This window comes from Musa acuminata, chromosome BXJ2-11 (genome assembly GCF_036884655.1).
Source record: "Musa acuminata AAA Group cultivar baxijiao chromosome BXJ2-11, Cavendish_Baxijiao_AAA, whole genome shotgun sequence".
NCBI lineage: Eukaryota > Viridiplantae > Streptophyta > Magnoliopsida > Zingiberales > Musaceae > Musa > Musa acuminata.
The window spans coordinates 2,943,791-2,965,798 of record NC_088348.1 but is presented as its reverse complement, the minus strand read 5'-3'; the positions used below and the strand labels follow the sequence as shown (position 1 = coordinate 2,965,798).

Below are 22,008 nucleotides of genomic sequence, written 5' to 3'. Positions count from 1 at the left end.
TTTTTTGTAAGACCATTAAGTTGCAGTACATAAATCAAAAATGTTTGCAAAGCATGTCAAACAACAAATGATCAGTACGTACAATGGTACCGCAGAAGGACCACTGACTCAAATCAATCACATGCGATGGAGTCGTAACGTAGTCACTTGTACGTCTCTTTTATCTTCCCTCAGCAGTCCTTTAATGAAGCAGTTCTTCACATGTATTGGCGGTCCAGTTCTACCAGTACGGAACTTCAACTTGCACTATGGACTCCATTCCTAAACCCTCTTAAACGACACTTGTATCTCCTCCAATATGAAAGTTCAATGAAGCGGTCCAGTGGTCAAAGCTACCATGTCACTTTCACTTGCAGACATCAAGAAAACTACGTTGTGTTTGAACCTGCAACAACTGTAACGATGGAGCTGCTACATGCAGACAATCCCCTAGAGAATCTTGTATCAGAAAACAAGACGAGCTAAAGCCGGGTTACATTCTACCTGTGTGCAACAATTTTACTGAGACAGGAGAATGGCAGTGCACTGTCACTGGTGAACGTACTCACAGTCCTTTGTATAGTAGCCCCACAACAGGGAGCAGCATTATTGCCGTATGGTCCATATCCACGTCAGATCATTGAAGGGGCCTTTAGCTTCCATTACGCTGCAGCATTATTGTCACGCCAATCCAAGTAAACTAGGTTCGAAAAGCCAATCACAGAGAGACAAATGTCCGAAGAACACGGAGAGAGGTAATGACTCCACGTAGTATGCATAATTAGCTTACGAGGGACCACAATTTGTAGGTTAAGATTCCTGAGAATTAAGTTGCCAGCAATGCCTATAATCCATGCCCCCTTCACGTGGCCATGTCATATTGAAAATGTCATTCCAAGTGTTCTGCCATGTGATGGATAAAGTAGCAGTGGTGTAGAAAGGGAATGGTATAGCAGAAAAGTGGTTCTTGGGATCCCATGAGAATGGTTGGTCGTTTCAAAGTGGTGGGTGATGACCTATTGTTCCTTTGTAGCAATATCAATGATGGTGATCTTTAGATGTCCTTGTAATGGGTGTCTTATCAGTAGGTGATATATAATTTAGTGCTGCCTCTTGTCTTTTTTTTTTTGGACTTTTGCAACTTGTATTGCTTTGTTTGTTTTCTTGGATCCTACACCTCACAAGCAGGCTGCTATCTATCTACCTACCGGTCAATACACGACCCTGATGCACAGCCGGGACGATGAAGTGCATGCACTGACTGAGATGAAACGTCGTCAACTTATGAGATGTAGTGAATCGGTGAAACCATTCAAGTAGCTGTATCGCCAGAGGAGATCTCGCTGCAGTGTCCTCTCTGGCTCAGGCTGGCACTGATGTTACTCACTATTGGTGGTCGAGTGGAGCTTTGTCCAAGCCTACAAGTGGTACCACGATCATAAATGGATCCCGTATTATTTTCATTTTTATTCAAACACTTGATTGAAAATTTTTCTCTTTTATGTTAAATTTTGGTTGCTAAGCATGTTATGAACGTTATTGCACTATCAATGCGGGAATAAAAGAGCTAGATGTCTCTGACCTAAGTCGATGTACTTGAACAACGATCTTAGCCGAGGAAGCGCCAGGTGCTATCAAAATAAATGGGAAATCAATCATTAGGTGATAAATACAGTAACAACAGACTGATCCGAAGCTTCAGAATGTATAGATAATACAACCACTCGTTTGGTTTCAGGAGCCGCAATTCATTATATCCTTCTTATGTACTTCCATCACAGCATCTTTCAGGCTTCTGCATCAAATGCAACATGGGAAATCATGAGACTATGTTGAGCAAAGTATTGAAAACACCACTTCAATGAAAACAACAACAATAATAATAATAATAAAGCATGTCTGATGAAATCATGAATATTATTTTTCCAGATCAAAGACATCTCAGTTCTTCTCGTATAAGAATATTAGCTTACCTATAAAACTCATCTTCAAATGCTCGCAGATGGTGCCGACTCAGGGAAGTCGGAGTACTCGGTTTACAGCCACATCCAGATTGTCCACGTTCTTCCTTAATATCTTTCTTCCACATGTATTAAGAAACCAATTAAAGATATGAACAGATATACAAAAGCACATACATATACCAGAAAAAGGCTTCATTCTCAATTATTTATTCCCATTTATTTTGGATTGGTTAACTTATTCAACCACCTGCATGTCAGAGATTCTCCCCTGGTGTATGAGAAGTATTTCAAGTGAACCTAAGTATACGCGAGCCTTTAAATTACACACTCAAAAAAATACATGGCATGAAATATATACATATCATTTGTTTAATTTTCCAGGGAACATTTGAGTTGTTTCTGAAACCATGATAAGTAAAAAAACTTTGCTTTTGGTGAAACAAAAACTTGGAACCTGTGACCATAAGGCTCATCATTTTGACATGCTGAGCCTCTTATTTAGCAAGTAACATGAATCAGATTGTTATCAAGGAGTCAAGAATTCAAGGATTAAAATCCTAGAAAGTAAGAAGACAATGGGGTTGTTCATTATTTCTTTCTAAATCATCAAGCAACCTTACAGGCTATTTGAAGTTTAGCTGTGAGTCAATCTGGAGTCGCTTGAATCTACATCTTTATGGCTGCACAGTTTATTTGCAAGATTTCAAAACATTTGATCAGATTCTGGCATTTATATGTACAAGCAGCTCTATATAATTATATTTCACAAGTAAAATAAGGATCCAAACATCTTGAAATGATATTTACTGACCACTGATGGTCTGATTACAAGTCAAATAGATTCTACTGCAATACAACAATCATCTAAATATTTAGTCATTCCAGTGGCAACTTAAAGCATCAGTCTTTTATCATACTGATCATTTTCAATAACATAAATATAACTTGACTTCTTGATAAATAATTTTCAACAGTAATTCTAAAGCAATGATTACTGTAACTAATATAAATAGTTGGGAATCCATTTTCTGATCTCATATCCATATCCTGTTTTCGGTAAGACAGAAGAGAAATGAATGACCACATAGTAAGTCAGAAGGCACATACCATAATGCTTCAACAAACATAAACCCAGCACCTTATAACTCAACTTTACTAATAGAAAATGAAAACATCAGCTTTCTACAATGTCAGAATTTGATTAAAAGATTGTTTTCTGGAATATAAACAGAGAAGAAAACTCAAAGGATACAACTGCAGAGCCAGACTTTCCAAGCTTTTCATTTCCTCATTCAATCTGCAGAAATCAACACAGCACCTTACCAAGCAATTTTGACATAGTTAAAAAGGCCAAGTAATTGAAAGGAAGTTTCCTCTTATTGGATTGAAACCCATGTTGTTGGACAGAAGATACACTGGTAGAACCAGAAAAATGTTTTATCTCCTTAACTTTTGAGGAGAAAATATGTCTAGAACGTATTTTGGAACAAAAGAGCCCAAATAAAAGAAAACAAAAAAATAAAGCACATAGTTAAAATTGACAGAGCTCAAGTTCAAGAAAAGTGCAGATTGTCTGCTGAACACGCAAAAACTAGAATCTTAGCAGAAAAATCTCAAATCATATTATTAAAGCATCCTAATCTAGTCAGTCAATCAAGCATTACCTAGGAAGACACTCTTGCAACCACAAATTAAGTATCGAACATTATGGCTGTATTGCATAGTGCATACATGCATCTACATATATATATATGGTATATATACACACAGGTCGCTGGATGGCCCAATGAAATCCTATCTGGATTGTGATCATCCAGATTCAACCAAGTCTGCCCATTTCTGACCAATCCAACATCGTTCAGGGAATACAAAGAATGTTGTACCCTTTCTTTTAAAGATAAACAAGAAAAACCAAAAGAAGTGGATAAAGAAGAAGAGGAGACCGTAGTTATTTGATTCCCACCACTCTTATCAATGCTGATGCTAGAGGAGGTGGGGTTGTGGGGGTGGCATAGTATGGGGGATCTTAACCAACCACAATTAGCAAGCTTAATGTTGTGAAGTACTTATTCAAGGAAAAATAAAGTAACAATGTTATGACAAACTCCTCTATGCATCATATAATCTTAGTATCAGGGAAAATAAAGGAAAGGTCTTTGTCAACCATAATTCACAATGATAGAGCAGTGGTGGAGCATCATTAAGAAGTGTAGCCACGGAGATGTTGCAAATGTAATTTAACAATAGTCATAGCATGTTACTGAAGCTATAAAATATCATAGAATCCAATATTTTTTTCCTTTTAAGAAGACTTAAATTCTGGTAAATTTAGACACTGAACTGATATGGGAAGAAAAGTCTGACTGAGAGCATATACTTTGAGTGGATGGCCTAAAAGCAAAGACATTCGTCACACACAAACCCTGTTCAATCAGGATTCTAAGAGAATCAATTAGCTGCAACCTTATGTGAAAGGAATAATAAAAATAACTACAAACTTTAGCGATCAAATTAAAAAAAGGAGTTTTAGATATATCAGAAAAAAGAGGGACAATGCTTTCGATAGATCTGGACTACTGATCAATTGTGCAGGATTACAGGAAAAAGGAAACATCAGTCAGATGCAATTGATGACAGCCTATGGCTGCAGACCAGAGAATTTATCATGACTATCTATTGGACAATCATTGTGGTCATATGATATAGTAGCAGGGTTCACCGTACCACAGTGTACCAGATATGGTACATGTTACATGATCCTGTATTGGGCGATACAGGGTTTGAAACGGTTAGTAATGGTCAACATCCGACCATTACCTATCAAAAGCTAAGATTGATGGTGTAGTTTGAAGTTTTCTAAAACTACTAGACTTACAATTTTTTTCTCATGTATGATTTGTGAGGTGGTGTTGTGAACTTGTGATGCAACTAAAACCACTTGGTGTGACTCTCAACACCCATGAGACTCTAGGTATCTTCTTCTCTCTTATAATCCACCTATTTGTTCTCCTTTACATTTCCCTATAGTTATTATTGCTGAATTATCAATTTTCCAAAACATTAGTCCTGTTTATACCCACTTTCCTTACAAATTCATAATTTAAATTGAAATATCCAGTAGATCCTTTGTTTACTCCCATATTTATAGAAGCCTAAATCCCTTAAAAAATCCTTTCCTCTTCTCGTCCTGCATCAAAGAAGCAGATTATCAAATGACATTCTTAAATGCAGTGATATATGTAACTACATGTAACATGAGAACTCCTACCAGAACACACTAACAACCCAAATAATAATAATGGAAAATCAACACCCCAAAGAGAAACTCTTGTTGTCAAAATTACGGAAGAAATTTAATCACCTGAAAATAAAGCATATCATTAAATAACAATTGCACAACTGATACAAGTATATTGACAGAAAGACAAAACATGCATTGTTAGAGATATCAATATCCAACGCAATACACAAACAGAACAGAGTTATTTATGGAAACTATGGGATTAAAAAAAGGAAAATAGACCGAGTTGATCAAAGGTCTCAAAAGTTTAATCAACAAAAAAGAACAGGTCAAGTCACTAACAAGACAGCACCTCAGGCAGGAATTTATGTACCGATTTCCCTTTGTTGCGGCATCAAGAGCTGCAAAAGAATCAGCAAGAGTAAGAAATCCTTGGCCAAGTTCTTATTCATGGAAGAATTATATAATGGTTCTTGGTATAATCTGTAAGACAAAATAGTTACTTATATCTGGCATTACTAGTATTTCCACAAGTTTCTTTCCTAACACGAATGTTAATCTTAAAATTATTCACAATTCAGCTTTTGAGCAATTGTGAACTTGACCAATGAGTCTAGCGCATCCTAGAAAAGAGACTAAAGGATGTTCCAACTACAATACCTTGAAAGATATTATATGTGTATATCAGAAATAGAACATTTTGTTACAACTAACAATAACTCAAAAAAATTTGCAAGAGAAAGTAAGTACAAGATTCAGCGCTATGGTAAAAATGAAGTCAAACTGACCAAAGGGGTATATGAGTCTGGCTAGTGACCACACTCTTCCTATCCGGTACACATAAACACAGATATAATACTGCTACAACAGGCCTTGGTAGCACAGTTTGCTCCATTGTGACCTTCATGTTGAGGGTTCAAAGTCAGGATAGTCTTAATGCATATAGATGGGGTTAGGAATGGTGACCCTCCCTAGCTCTGAGATTGGTTGGAGCCCTGTGCAACAGGCTATCATCTTTTTTAGACATGATACTGAAAATAATCTGCAGACCTATCCGTCTTGCTACTTGACTCAGCCTATACATTTCAAGGCATTCTTAAATCATTTTCTGGTCAAATGTCAGTTGTTTCTTGGCACCAGAGGTACATTGCATTATAGGGAATTTTTTTTTATTCAGATATCGAGCAAGTAGTACTAAAAGAATTTCATTAAATCACATGTCCCCGAACAGTTACCTTCTCCTTTATCATATCAAGTCAAGGCATTGGGAATCTTCCCTGAAATTAAAGGTTTGGTATGTGGATTGTTTTTGCCTATACTAGGAAAACGGAATGAGTTCTGCAAATGACAATCCTCCAAGCTCTTTTCAACATTATCATTGTTTTTCTGTGTAGTGTATACTAACAACTCATCTTTAAGCAGGTCTGACTTAATTGACTGATCTGGAAGCTATCATAGAATATGTGTGGAATAATTTTGCAAGCCAGAAAGGCAGATATATTTATTCAAACAGCCAAAACAAGAGTAACCAGTCCACCATGTCAACGAGCCAAACCCTGTAACAAAGATCACCAATTATGTAACCTCTCCATCATGTTCACAAAGTGGAGACAGTGCACATACCAAGTTTGTCATGGTGCTCGATAACTTGACCAGAAAGCAAACATGACCTTTACCTTCAAAATAAAATATCAAAATCTTCAATAACTATACAGTTAGATTCCTCAGACTACCAGATTGTCCACACTCTAAACATCCTGAGTGGACCGGCCAATGGTTTGAAAAGGATCTCATCTCATTCATAAGCCTCGATCTACCAGGCTGGGAAACAAACACCATCTCTTCGTCACAATGACATAACACTTGTTTCAGCTGAATCAGAAGGTTGAAAATGACTCTAGCCTGGAGCATCTAAAGTCAAAGACTGACATACTGGCTTCATTTTATGTCAGGAAAATATCTTGGGATCCAGAAATTTCAACTACTGTGTCCCAGGGATTCCAAGGGCAAGACAGCCGCAAGTTTGGCTGCTGTCTCACTGGTTCATAGGCATAAGATGGTAAAACTTCTGCAAATTCCATGCCAGTGTTAGGAGAGAAGGGCAACCAAGTTACATGAATGAACTCTGCTGAAGGGATAATTTGACACCCTAAATTGAAGAAAAACACTCGCTCTTAACAAATATAATATCTAGTTGTAGAAGACGAAAATGGCATGCCAAAGTTCACCTAGTGCAAAATGCAAACATCATCCAACCAGATAGATAATCAGCTCATATATTTCCCTCTCGGGTTAACTGAAAACAACATTCTATAGAGGTTCGTGGAAACTGAAGGGTACATTCTGTAGAGAACTTGCACTCCACTAATGTGATGATGTCATCCAGAAATTTCCCAGGATAACTAATATCGAGAGCTGGCAATGTTATACTAACAAAGCCTTTTGGCTCATGAGTGCATCATTCTTCATTATTTAGATGAATAACAAAGCCTTATAAGATTCATAATATACCCAAACCTATCACTAAGAGTAAGAAGTGACTCAGAACAAAGCCTTAAAACTGACAACTCAATTATTGGCATCCATTGAAATTGACCATGAGGTGAAGTTACAATACTTTGGCCATGTGAGAAAGTTGCAATCAAGAACCAAATATTTTAAAGTGACAATTTGAATTTCAATATCTCATAAGTGCATACAAACATACTCAAAATCATCTATGGAGAAAAATATTTATGTTTTCCCGTCCTCTCCAGTCTGCTAGATATCCATATTGACCAATACAAACTAATATAATTGCACCAGCACAAGGCAATTGCCATAGGAAGATACCCTTTTTCGTTACCTAATCAGATCATTACATAAAATGAACAAGAAGCTGATGATACCAGCTCAAACTAGGCACATTTATGAAGTAATCATCCAAAAGATTCTTATAATAAGCTGGTTAAAGGACTAAATACTTAACAAAATTTAGAATGAACTGATTTGCATACTAGGATTACCAGATTCTTGTAGGCGGCCAACGACATCATTGAAGCATTGCATGTTTTCAAGTGAAGTACTAGTGACCTGCAGATGGCACATGCTGTTAGGGAGAAAAACTACCACTGAGTGAACCAACAAGTCTAGTAGGTTGATTAGGAAACAACAAAATAATCAAAACTTATGGAACACCATAATCGTTTATCCTATTAATTTCTATACAAGTGTAATGGGAAATTGGATGACAGATTAGATAAATAGAACTCCTATGCTACAATTTCAGGTGCACAAATGCCGACCGACCTAAAAGGAAATGCTCAGATAAGCATATGTGAATCGCTGTGCCCTAACTATTAGAAATTATTCACAACTTGTAGCAGGTAAGGTGAATCAACCACGCGAATTACATGGAAGCCCGATGAGAAGGGAAATATTAACATGGAACAGAATAGAGCTCACTCGACATGAAAGACCCAAAACGTGAAGCTAACAGCAAACAGCAAGACACGATATTCTTGATCACGGAGGGTACTCAATCCATGAAAAGGCTGATTGATCGAAAGAGGAAGCGAACGAGGGTTGCGAGACCTCGGAGAGAGCGATGCGGAGGGAGGAGAAGAGGGAGGCGTAGCTCTCGGCGATGGCGACGGAATCCCTCTCCACCACTTGCAGCGCTCGGAGGATCTCGCCGGGTGACGTCGCCGCCGCCGCCGCTGCCGAGATGCAGGGGTCGAAAGGGCTCTTGGTGGAGGAAGAGGAGGACGGAGTTGGTTCCTCTTGGCTCGTGGCGACGGCGTCTGCCGCCGGTGCTTTTTCTGCCGCTGCTCCATCTCCTTCCATCGCAACGGAGTCTGGTAAGGTAGGGGAGAGACGTACATATATACAGGAGAAAAGCAACGTTTTAAATGACTGTTACAATAACGATAACGAAGTCAAATATTACTGTTTAACATGCCGTTATAATATATTAATCATTAAGAGTCTAAATCAGAATCATTTCAGATCTATCTAACAAAATCAATTCAAAATCGATTAATTTATAATTTTAAACAATTTAAAAAATATAAATTAAATTTTAAAAAAAAACTTATTTAGTTCATTTAGTTTAATTAAATTAAATTTAAATCTTGATCCAACACGATAAGATTTATAAAATTAGGTTCATGTTATTTATGAAATTGTAACATTAAATTGAGCGTCAATTTGATTAATCGGATTAAATAAACTAATAGACTAATATTTTTAAAATTAAAATTATAACATTATATTGACGATGCACTCATCTAACTTTGGAGATACTGAATTCTATAAAATTGTATCGAGGGTATTTTTTCACAATATCCTTCGGTGGTTAAATTAGTTTTTAGTTTTATTGGATTCCTTCTACTTTTTAAATAGTATCGGACAAATATTTGGGAACATATCTTATAACACCTCTGATTGATTTCACATTGATAGAGGACAAGATTATTGGCTTATAAAGGTTTGATGAGTGTATTACTATCAACTTTAGCTTAAGTATTTTAGAGAAATTATTTTGTGATTATTCTACGATCGATTAGTACCCAGAAGGATCATTAATTCTAGATATTTTGATTTTGTATGTTATAATACCCACAACTTATTGAAAAGCCTAGGATGATATTACGTGTCAAACCTATAATTTTTTCAATAAGAATCCAATACTAAAACTTGAAATGTTACTTATATAATACATTCATTACATAATTCAATCGATAATTAATTTCTGTAGGATATGCATAATCTATTCAATGAATTCAACAAAAACATTTCATTCCAAATGATATATGTATAAAATAATTTGAATGTACAATAGTGTGTAAGACTCTTAATTGTCATTTGATTCATAACAACAAATGAGCTACTCCTCATATTTGAAAAATTAAGAGATAATCATATAAGTCATAACTTAAATTATATAATTTTTTTATCAATATATATAAATACAAATTATTTCTACATGAGTTTCATATATATTTGAAGACGCTTAAAATGCTTACGGTACTTTTCAGATCATAATACATTTAAATATTTTTTATAAGTAAAGTAATAAGTACAAGTAATGTCACATATAATTAAATTAAAATATAAATACAACTAATGTCACATACAAGAGTATAAATTATTGTAATGCAAACTTGCCATTAACTATTCACAAATAAGCATAAATATAGTTAAGAATTTATAGACAAAATTATAACTAAGTTAAATATGTCAAAATAAAAGGTATAACAATATTAATAACTATGGTCACGTTATATCCATATGATAAGATCTAAAAGTTATGTTTAACCCCCTTAATATGAATATTTTTCAATAGTTCAAGTCCCTAATCGATGTATTTCCTACGTCATTATCTCAAAACCATATTAGCCCATAAACTCATTAATTAATTTTTTTATCAAAATTTAAAATTCAACACGATACTTGAACGATCCGTCTGTGTTATTAATCTATTTTCTTATCTAATTTATTTTGTCATCTATTTACGGGCGATACAAGGTTCCTCGCCTTATATAGGCAGAGTCGAGGATGACGTGCTACTCATGTTTAGTTTATAGGCTATCGTGGGTAGCATGCTTTCAGTATTGTAGAGGGTGGCAACCTACTATTGTCATCGGTTACCGTTACGGGCAACCGAGGAGGAACTTGTAGATGGTAGTGATATGTGCAGCAACCACTATTGAGTGAAGCAGTGGTGCTACATGCAACGATTGCCACCATGGGTAGCGGCTGTCTTGGGTGGCGTCATTGTTGCATGCGACAGCACTATGCTATGTAATGGTCACTTAATGTCACGGAAGAGAGTCACGATAAAAAGGGAAGGCCTTGCAAGTAGGCTGGGACAATATGACTTGGCTACATGTGATGCTAAATACATGGCATAGGAGGGTGGCAATTTTAAGTGGTTGACGATTGCAAGTGGGAATCACGATTTACGATTTAACATCGATAGGTTGCAAGGGAGAACATGATCTAGGTGGCATGGTGCGAAGGTCTAGGTGTTATTCTCAGTGACAATCCACAAGATGGAGATTGACTCATCATTGTGGTGGATAATGCAATTAGGCACTAGTCAGTGGATGGACAGTGTCACACATATGGTAATAAATGCGATGAATAAGAGGCTCATTGGGTTGCGTTGGGTGTCACAAACTAGACTGTTGGGTGTCACGATAGTAGTGATTTTCTAGGCTGGTGGTAACATTCATATATGTGTCAGGTGGTTGTAGTTACGACAATGATAGTACAATTATTTTAGTCCAGTTATTTTAGTTAAATAAGATTGATTAGCCCATTTAGGTCATTTACAGAATTAAAATTTTATAAATTATGAATTTCTTTTATAGTTTTCTCATATAGTATATTAGAAAATTCTTAGATATTTGTATAGTTATTCACAGACATATATCTTGAAATTATGAAATGATATGTATTTTCACATAAAGTCATGAATTTTTATTTTTTCATGATTATTATCATCATATGAGTTTTTCTTTATGTTGAATAATATTTAAAAATTAATATAATTATTATTTTATTAGTATTGAACTATTTTTTTATATAAATTGGATTAACAAAAAATTAGTAAATATCATTTGTAACTTATACTTCTAATTTTTATTTTACTAATCATTATCAAGGTGGCCTAGGATGATTAGTTTATGAGATATAAATTATAATAAATATTTTATCATTTATAATTTTTTTAAACTATATTTTATATTATTATATTAGTCTTATAGTTATTAAAGTGGCCTAGACTAATAACTTATAAAATTATATTAAAAAATAATATTCATATTAGCTAACATAACTTGGATATTTAGATAATCTCAAAGAAGAATTTATTTCGACTAATTATGTGATGAGTGGAATTATACAATTTTAGATATTCTTATAGTTTAATTTTATATACCAAAATATAGCAAAATTATTTCATAAGAATGGTATTAGTCTTATAAAAATAATTTTGAGTAAATATAGAATATATTAATATTTCACCTAAAAGTGAAATATATATGAAATTAATTGTTCATCATATTTTAAAAACTCAAAACATTATTATTATTTTATATTTTAGGTACTTCCTTCTATACACTCTTATGTTTTTGGTGTCCATACAATCTTTAGTTTAAATTATTTGTATATTAAATCTTAACTTAACATGAAAGGCTCTTAAATTTAAAATTACATACTAACTAGAATTAGAATCGAAATCAATTATTCTAATTTTTTAGACCTAGGAACCAAAACTAAAACACCATTCTAATTTGATTTGAAACTAGCGAACCACATAATCGATTAAATTTTACTTTAAATCGAAATGTGATCGGTAGCAATTTTTTAAAATTAAAATAAAATTTTATTATTGCTTAATCAGGCAAGTACAAAATAGGGACAATAATTGGTCAATAATTTCAATAATTTTAGTATTCTAGACATTATTAAAAATCATATCATTCCTTGCATACCTCTAAAAGTCAGTAACAATCAAAACTTAGAAAATTCTAACCACCAAAATTCTAATCCTCATTAAGCCATTTACTGTTAACTCAATCCACAAAGGAAAAAAAATTAAGGAAGATAGCAGTCAATGGATTCAATAGTAGAATAAAACAAAACAAAGAAAGGATATTGAGAAAAATAGTAATCAATGGATTCAATAGTAGAATAAAAAAAAAAGTGATGACTACAGAAAAGGCATTTACAGGAAAGATTTAATGGAACCTATCCTCTTATTATGGTATTTCTAAAAACAAAATTCATTATATGTCCATAGAAAAATTTCCATGTCACAAATCTAATTCTGGTTCAGCACAGATAAAAAAATCCAACACAAACAGTCCGCGCAGCTGTTAGATTCTGGTTCAGCGCAAACAAATCATTTCCTGATATAGAAGATCCATTTCCTAATCGAGTTTCCTGCGGTTTGGCAAACAGCTACTCGTCACTAAATCGAGTATTCTGCCGCACTCTTAAATCTCCATCCTTCACTGCTTTGTGATGCATCTTCTCGTCCCTGCAATGTCTCTCAGCAAACATGCCCTCTCCCTCGTCCTCTACCTCTGTGCTTCCTTCCTCCGCTCCGGCTTGCATGTCGACGGCTCTGAGGAGCCGAAGACTTACATTGTTCACGTCAAGGGCCCCGAGAAGGTCGACTTCGATGTCGCAGACCAATGGAGCGAATGGTACTCCTCTCTCTTGGAGAGTGCAGCTACACCATTAGGACTGGCGTCTGAAGAAGGTGACCCGCGCTCGCGCCTTATCTACTCCTACCGCAACGTCATGACGGGCTTCGCTGCGCGGCTCACCCCGAGGGAGGTGGAGGCCGTGTCGACGATGGACTGGTTTCTGCACGCCTACCCCAGCCGTGTTTACCGCCTTAAGACAACACACACACCCGAGTTCCTGGGACTGAGGCTCCGGAGCCACGGCGTGTGGAACGAGAGCAACATGGGCGAAGGAATCATCATCGGCCTCCTCGACACCGGCGTCACCCCCGGCCATCCTTCCTACGACGACCACGGCATGCCGCCGCCGCCGGCCAAGTGGAAGGGGCGCTGCGACTTGAAGGCGTCGGCTTGCAACAACAAGCTCATCGGTGCAAGGTCTTTCATCAATCACGACGGACGCGACCGTCGGTCGACTGGCACGCCCGTCGACGAAGAAGGTCACGGCACGCACACGTCGAGCACCGCCGCCGGGGCGTTCGTGAAGCGTGCCAACGTCAACGGGTTCGCCCCGGGCGTCGCTGCCGGGATGGCTCCCCGTGCTCACATCGCTGCCTACAAGGTGTGCGACGAAAAAGCATGCATGGGTCACGACATGTTGGCCGCCATGGACGCCGCGGTGGCCGATGGGGTCGACGTGCTCTCCTTCTCGATCAGCGCCGACCCAATTCCCTTCCACTCGGACCCGATCGCGCAGGGTACCTTCAACGCTATCGGCAAAGGTGTCTTCATCAGCTGCTCCGCCGGCAACGAGGGGCCCGATCCTGGCTCCGTGAATAACGATGCGCCGTGGGTACTTACGGTGGGAGCGAGCACCACAGACCGCCTCTTCTTGGCCTCCGTGAAGCTTGGCAACGGACGAAAGCTCTATGGGGAATCACTGCACCGGCCGCGTTCCTTCAAACCCAAAATGCTACCTCTCGTTTACCCCGGCTTCGTCACAGCTAAAGATGGCGCCTACATGTGCATCAATGGCACCTTAGATGGTGTGGACGTCCGCGGAAAGATGGTGTTGTGCCAGCTTGGCGTCATTGACAGTGTGCAAATGAGTGAAGTCGTCAAGAAAGCCGGCGGTGCCGGGATGATCGTCATGAACTACCCGGTAGACGGGTACACGATCATAGCCGACGACCATGTGCTCCCGACATCCGTGGTTCCATACGCTTACGGACTCGAGATCCAGGCCTACATCAACTCCACCTCTACCCCGATCGCGAACATCATCTACCACGGCACCGTCATGCGCAGGCCCCACTCGCCGGATGTGGCCTCGTTCTCCTCCCGCGGGCCCAGCCAAATCACGCCGGGGATCCTGAAGCCGGACATCATCGGGCCAGGCGTCGACATCCTCGCCGGGTGGAACTCCCAGGCCTTCGCCTTGATCTCCGGCACCTCCATGTCCTGCCCGCACCTCTCCGGCATCGCAGCTCTGATCAAGAAAGCGCACCCCGGCTGGTCGCCGGCCGCGATCAAATCGGCGATCATGACGACAGCGTACGTGACGGACAACACAGGAGGGCCGATCCTCGACGAGCTGCACCACCCGGCCGACCTCTTCGCCGTAGGCGCGGGTCACGTGAATCCACGGCAGGCCATCGATCCAGGTCTCGTCTACGACCTCACACAGGAAGACTACGTTCCGTATCTTTGTGGCCTCGGCTACAACGACTCAGCTGTTAGCGCCCTAACTCGCAAACCCGTGCGCTGCTCGTCTCTTAAGAGCATCTCCCAAGGAGAGCTGAACTACCCTTCCATATCGGTCAAGCTGCGGGCGAACAGTTCGAAGTCGGTCAGCTACACACGGACGGTGACCAATGTGGGGAAGCCGACGTCGATTTACGCGGTGAAGGTCGACATGCCGAAGGGGGTGTCGGCGAGGGTTACGCCAACCACGCTGTCGTTCAAGAAGGTGAACCAGAAGAAAAGCTTCAGCATCAGCTTCTGGAGAAGCGGAGGTCGATCGGGCAGAGTCAGTGGGCAACTGAGGTGGGTGTCGAGGAAGCACGTGGTTAGAAGCCCAATCTCCATCCTCTTGAAGTAATGCATGCACGTGCACATTGTATAAATATTATTTGTCCCGAGATTTGATTAAATATATGTTTTTCAAATCTGCATGCATATCAAATATTTTCTTCATATTTATACAATTTACAATGCTTAAAATTCATATGCATTTCAAATCATGACTCAGTAAACTTATTTATAAATAAACATAAATATAGTTAAGAGCTCACAAGTATAAGTGTAACTAAGATATAGACATTACAATAGAAGTTATAGTAGCATTGATGACTACGAATAGTATTATATCCCAATGATAAGCTCAAAACCATTTTAACTGTCATGATATAGGTGTCAGGACCCAAAAGAAATTAGACTTTTTAAAATATATTTTAATATATAATAATCATACTCACTGAACAACAATAGTGTCATCCAAAATAACACATAACTTTTCCAAATTAAGAGTTTAAGTAAATAAATCTTTTTGCATGTCATTTTAAATATGATGGTATCATATATCCTTCCAAATAGTAATCATGCATTTTTAATGCTTTTCAAAAAATAATATTGAATATATATTTTCATATAAATTCAGATAATATAAATTAATAAATCTCTATAATATAATAAATAATTATTTAAATCATATGTTTCAAATTAATAACATATATTTTTTTATAATTTGTGGATAATAAAATGACTTTTAAATCAAGTAAATTATATGTATTTATAAATTTTAAACTAATGCATTAGTTCTTTTATAAACAAATTAGACTTAGTCATTAGATACTTACATTATATCCTCAATATAAGCATACAATTCTTATTCTTCCTTTTATTTTTTTTATTTTTCCAACATCACCATTTTTTCTTCATTTATTTCTTTCACTAACATAATATCAATATCTATCATTTTATACATTAATTAAATCAATAGAAATGAAAGATAAATTAAATCATGCCTAATATAATTTTCATGAAATTCATCTCAATAGAATTAATATCAAATTGGATCCACCATAAATTTATCTTTCTTTTTTTTTTCTCTTTCTATTGTTTTTATCTTATGTGTGTATCGAAGTTCATTTCCTCCTCTACTATCACAATCCAAATGATTCTTGTTGGAGATTTACTTAAGCAAGAATACATACGATATTTCTTTAATGACACCGATAGTGGATGATCTCTTTTATCAACACTCAATTGCCTTTGTAAGGTTGGTTGCTATTCCCGATGATCGATTATGTTAGATTTGAAACTCCCTAACCTATAAGTTTGGTATCAAATAGTAGATTACTCATATAGGACATCTTTGGTGTTTCAAGTCTAAGAACCAAATACATAATTAGGATGACGGAATCATTATCTGATAATATGGTATCATCAACCATCCAGCATTTCATGAGCGGATCAATCGGTAAACTTATTTTCCAATGAGTACCTACACTATATCCTTAGTGTCCCCACACAAGTAGCTATGAGACCAATCATCTCCATCATTTAGATGGATTTACAGCATACTAATTTGTCCGGTTATCTTGATATCCATCTCAAGTAACCTACGATCAGGATTATTTATGGTTTGTGTTTAAAGGTGAATCGATCTCATTATCGTGATCTCATCACGATCTGATTCCCATTACATAGATCAACGGACATCACAATATATACAATAGGTAACATAAAGTAAGAAAAATATCAATAAATAATAATAAGTAAACAAAGTACATATCATCTTACACGTGTCATCACTCACATAATTGACTTACAGGATACCTATGACTAGCACAATAATGGATCAATACTCCCGTTACAGTGGTCGAGTCAAGACTCACTATGACGGAAACTGCTACAACGGAGCAATACTCATGTTATGATGGTCGAGCCAAGACCCATCATGGCGAATCAATACTCCCGCTACGGTGGAATCCACCACAACAAATCAATACTCCCATTACGACGATCGAGCTTTGTCCCGTTACGATGGAAGTCGCCATTGCGGATCAATACTCCCGCTATGGTGGTTGAGCCAAGACCCGCTACAGCGGAAGCAGCCATGACAAATCAATACTCCTGCTTTGGCAGTCGAGCCAAGACCCGTTACAGTGGAAGCCACCACGGTGGATCAATACTCCCGCTATGACGATCGAGTCAAGACCCATTACGGCAGAAGCCACCACAATGAATCAACACTCTTCCTACATCGATCAAGCGAAGACCTATTACGGTGGATTTGTGCTCCCACTACGACGGTTGAGCCAAGGCTCGCTATGGTGGAGCCCCAAACTAGCGCTCTCTCTTGGGAGCAGCAGAACGAGAGCCCGCCCCTGCCTCCTGAAGTAGATGGGGAGGCAGTGATAAAAGCAACCTCCTGGAGTGGAAGGGGGAGATAAAAAGAAACGGAGAAAAAGACCTCCCAAAATGAAAGGGGGAGGTCAAAAATTGAAGAAGAAATGAACTCCCGAAGCAAAAGGGAGAGACCGAAGAAAAAACAAAGAAAAAAGAAAGGACCTACTAAATCAAATCCCTAACGGTAGACCCCTACTCCTGCTACGACAGACCCCTACTATCACTCTGATGGTCGACACAAAATCCGTCATGGCAGACCCCTGCTCCAGATATGACGGTCGAGGCAAAATCCGTCATGATGGACTCCTACTCCCGCTACAAAGGTCGAGGCAAGATCCGTGATAGTGTACCCCTATTCCCATTACGGTGGTCAAGGCAAGATTCACCACAACGGACCCCTACTCTCACTATGACGATCAAAGCAAATTTGCCACGATGGACCCTTGTGGTAGTCGAGGCAAGATCCACCAAGACGGGCTTTATACTTGTTACGGTAAAAACCTGCTACGATAGATAAACTCGATACCAACACCCATGAAAAACCACCACGAGAAGCATGAAGTTGCTACATAGCAGCACCCATAACTCGGCACACCCAAACGAAGTAAAGCCATGAATCCAAATGATGTGCCTTGAAACCCTTACTCGGGCCTCGAAGAACGTCTTCTAGAGGGGACGAATGATAAGGAAAATAACAGCATTGCCAACTCACCCCATCACCTGAACTAAAGAAGCCACCTCAACCACAGCTAAGGGAAGGCCTGCATGCACGCATTGAAGCTAGACGACATGATGCAATTTCCCCAACCCTACCTTCCAGATGAACAACACAAGGGGCCATATCATACCTATCTCAAACAGGCCAAAAGCCATGACAAAGCACATCATCACAAGCACCCTACCTTGACGTCATCCTTCAGAGGACACGCTCGTCAGTTACCACCATCAATGATCCCCTAACGGGTAAGATGTGCCCTAACCCATCGTTGGCTTCATGCCACCGACTACTCAGGTATAAGACTCAAGCCTCTAGATCAAATGGGGGTAGGCAATCTCTGCTCTACTAAATCCCCTCTACCTACTATATTGACTTGAGCATCGAAGGAGTCGGATCGAGACATCCCCCGACACCAACTGCTTGTGCAGGGCATAAGCGCGTCGAAGGAGCACCTCAAAGCGATGCTGAGCACTTCCAGACAAGGCCAAGATGCCTCTCTAGATGATCCCGAACTTCCCTCAAGAGACAAATCACACCTTGAGATGACCACGAGTCCGTCGCCTTAAGCCAACAACACTTTGAGAGTCCATTTGTTACCTTAACTACTCACTCGGGCCGTCTCATCCACCATGGCGGGGACCCTAGGACATATCTACATTTTCAAGATTGAACCAGGTCATGTTAACTCTTTGGTCAACGATACCATGGCAATAAGAAAAATAAAATAAGAACAAAAATTAAAAAATATTATGTTATTAAATTGATATACGAATTTGTACCCCCATAAATAGAGTTATTTTTATGATTTAAATTTTAGTCGTGTAGTTCATAATCATATACTCAATCACTAATGTCATTTCACATAAAATTAAATACTAATTAGACCAATATACGAAATATGTTCTGTTTTAAGATTTAAAAACTATCCTTTTATAGCATCGTACCACATTTATGTCAAGGCAATATATTATATATGTGCTAACTAAGAAACATAAATATTGTTGGCTCTAGCCCATAATCTGATTTATCAATAATTAAAAAAAAATTAAAAAAGAAATAGGAGGAGACATGAGGGCAGCGAACGAGAGAGCGTGCAGCAAGTGGTGGCAGTACACAGGGAGAGAAAAGAACAGAGAGAAAGAGGAGAGAGAAAAAAAAAAAAGATTTTGAGTTCTGATGTGGAAAAGAACAGATAGCTTTTGAGTTCTGATGTGGAAAAATATAAGATTTTGAGTTCTGATGTGGAAAAGAACAGAGAGAAAGAGGAGAGAAAAAAAGATGATCATGGGTCAAATTTTGTCAGTTTTATCATAAATTATAAGTGGAGAATACTTACAGTAAACTTTATAATTTTAATGGTGCTAATATGTAGTTTACCCTATTTTCCTATTATACCCATTTTGTGAGATCCATTTATGTGATGATAATATGCTATTCTTGAGCCAAGATATGTGATCTTAATGTTATGATGATCTTCTTGTTATTTTAAAGAAGACTTATTATAAACCTATTATCATTATTGGTGATAGTGGAAGTTTCAGTTAGACTACGATCCCATGGTTTTTCTTACATTGGGTTTTCCATATTAAGAATTTGATCATTGATTCATTGTTCTATTGTTTATGTTGTTCTAATTCATATGTGCTTTTGATATCAAGTTGGTATTTTGATGAGGAACTAATTTTGATACACAAAGAGAGAAAAGAATTATTCCACTTTAACAGATTTTTCCAACAAGTTGTCACGACCTTAGCTGGTTTTGCCTAAGGCGTGCGGCACCCTCGCGCGTCCGTCCGCAAAGGTCAGCCTCCCCGAAGCCTCCCATTGTCCCTTAGGACCAACAAAAGAGAGAACGGGTTAAAAAGAACGCCTCAATCGGGATCCACAAGCAAACATGTCCGAAAAACACTTCATAGACAATGCAAATTACAAACAGACTTTACAAGCTCTGAACAGTTGCACAACAAAGGGTAAAATGGTCCATTACAGACCGAAAAGCTCTCGCACGTGTCCACATGACACAACCTTTATTTACAAGCCTAAAGAGGCCACCAACCCAACTAAAATGGGACTTATAAGCCTTCGGCCGCCCCTCTACCTGCTGTACAAGGCATGAACATGCCAAAAGACAACGGACAGACATAAGCATTACATCCAACATCTTGTTTAGAAGTTTGTCCGTTACATTCTCCCCCACTTATCCCTTCGACGTCCTCGTCGAAGCCTTTGTGAACACTGCAACTCTTCGCCTTTGCTGAGTCTTCAATCTTCTGCTCCAGCTGCAATGCGCCTCCTGGCTCCCAACTGCTCTCCGCTGCTGTTTCTGAGTAGTCGAACCTTTGATCCGCCATGCTGCTTCAACTCGCCAATGACTCTGACTCTGGTGTGGGGTTGGCTGAGTTGTATTGATCCTCGTTGATTCCTGCGGATCCACCAAATGAAGGAAAAGACCATCCTTACTGCGCCAGTCTCTCAAAATTTCCTCATACTGCTTGAACTGGGTGGATGCTTATTGGAGCTTTAACGAGCATCGCCTCGCAAACTTCCGAAGTTTTGGGTCCTTCCTCCACAAAATCTGCTCATTGACTCTTCTTTCAGTTAGTTGTCACATCCAAGTAGGTTCGCATCACTTCCGCTTTCGATTGGCATTTCGTAGGGAAATGAGGCGGACAATCTACTCTCAGTAACACTGATCACCGTTGGTGAGGATTTGACAACTATTGTCTTCCATTATCTTCGAAGGGTCTTTGAACTTGTGCAGCGCTCCTCTGCTGGATAGATAAGAGAATTGGGGTACTCAGTTTCGCCCATTCTCTTAAGAGTTGAGAAGGCAAAAGTTACTTGACTTCGCCCGCCTCCTCGAGGTTGTACTTCATGCATCGAGCTGGTTACTGGCCTTCGCCTGCTCTTTGCTCACACTTCTGAAGCACTTGAAGTGTTTGCACTCCTTGCATTGAGTTAGCTACTGTGATTCACCTTCTCAATGCCATTGAACTTCTGGAATGCAAGAAGTTTTCACCCCAACTTGGAGTAATTCTCTGATAGATGAGGTCGCCTCTGGGATTGTACCGTCTTCTCCATCAACCCTGCCGCCTACTCCACTGAGTAGTAAAGGTACAGCACCGTGTACTGCTTGCTTCGTTCCTTGGTCGTGCACCCTTGCATGACCTGAAGTCCTTCACTTACGGCTATCTTGATGAGAAACTTGTTGACACCGGTCTTACGAAGTTTCTTGGCCTCTGCCCTTCAGCCTTGTCTCGGTACTTGGAGATTGCCTCTGCATGCTCCACCTCCTCGGCCCCTTTCACGACCAAGCGCTCTCCCTCCATGAGAGCAAGGGATCAATGACTTGCACGGAAGTCCCGCCTCTGCGGTACCATGGCGCTGCCATACCCATGGCCCTACTATCCGTCGCCTCGCCTCTGTATCCCTTTTCTTTACAATCAGTAGAGATGTCTCCGTGGTACTCCTCTGAGTCCACCTCCATTCTAACTGATGCTTGATTTTGGGTAG

The 22,008-nt window shown here is 38.9% G+C and overlaps 2 protein-coding genes across 3 annotated transcripts; one reads left to right on the top strand and one right to left on the bottom strand.

Moving 5' to 3' along the window:
* Positions 1 to 163: 163 nt before the first annotated feature.
* Positions 164 to 9,036, bottom strand: LOC103970343 (uncharacterized). Of its 2 annotated transcripts, XR_010492694.1 has the most exons (8): positions 8,758 to 9,036; positions 8,190 to 8,256; positions 5,537 to 5,585; positions 3,196 to 3,240; positions 1,953 to 2,059; positions 1,701 to 1,774; positions 1,562 to 1,610; positions 164 to 1,397 (listed from the first exon to the last, which is right to left on the bottom strand). XR_010492694.1 is itself a non-coding variant. In XM_009384081.3 (6 exons), the coding sequence occupies exons 1-5, from the start codon at positions 9,007 to 9,009 to the stop codon at positions 1,993 to 1,995; spliced, it is 480 nt and encodes a 159-aa protein (XP_009382356.2). In that variant the 5' UTR covers positions 9,010 to 9,036; the 3' UTR covers positions 1,612 to 1,774; positions 1,953 to 1,992. The 2 variants fall into 2 exon arrangements, 1 of the variants encoding a protein (XP_009382356.2); XM_009384081.3 differs by lacking the exons at positions 164 to 1,397; positions 1,562 to 1,610 and having other exon boundaries at positions 1,612 to 1,774.
* Positions 9,037 to 13,218: 4,182 nt separating this feature from the next.
* On the top strand, positions 13,219 to 15,465 carry LOC135626284 (subtilisin-like protease 4). The gene has a single exon (XM_065131479.1). The coding sequence runs from the start codon at positions 13,219 to 13,221 to the stop codon at positions 15,463 to 15,465; it is 2,247 nt and encodes a 748-aa protein (XP_064987551.1).
* The last annotated feature ends 6,543 nt before the right edge of the window (positions 15,466 to 22,008 follow it).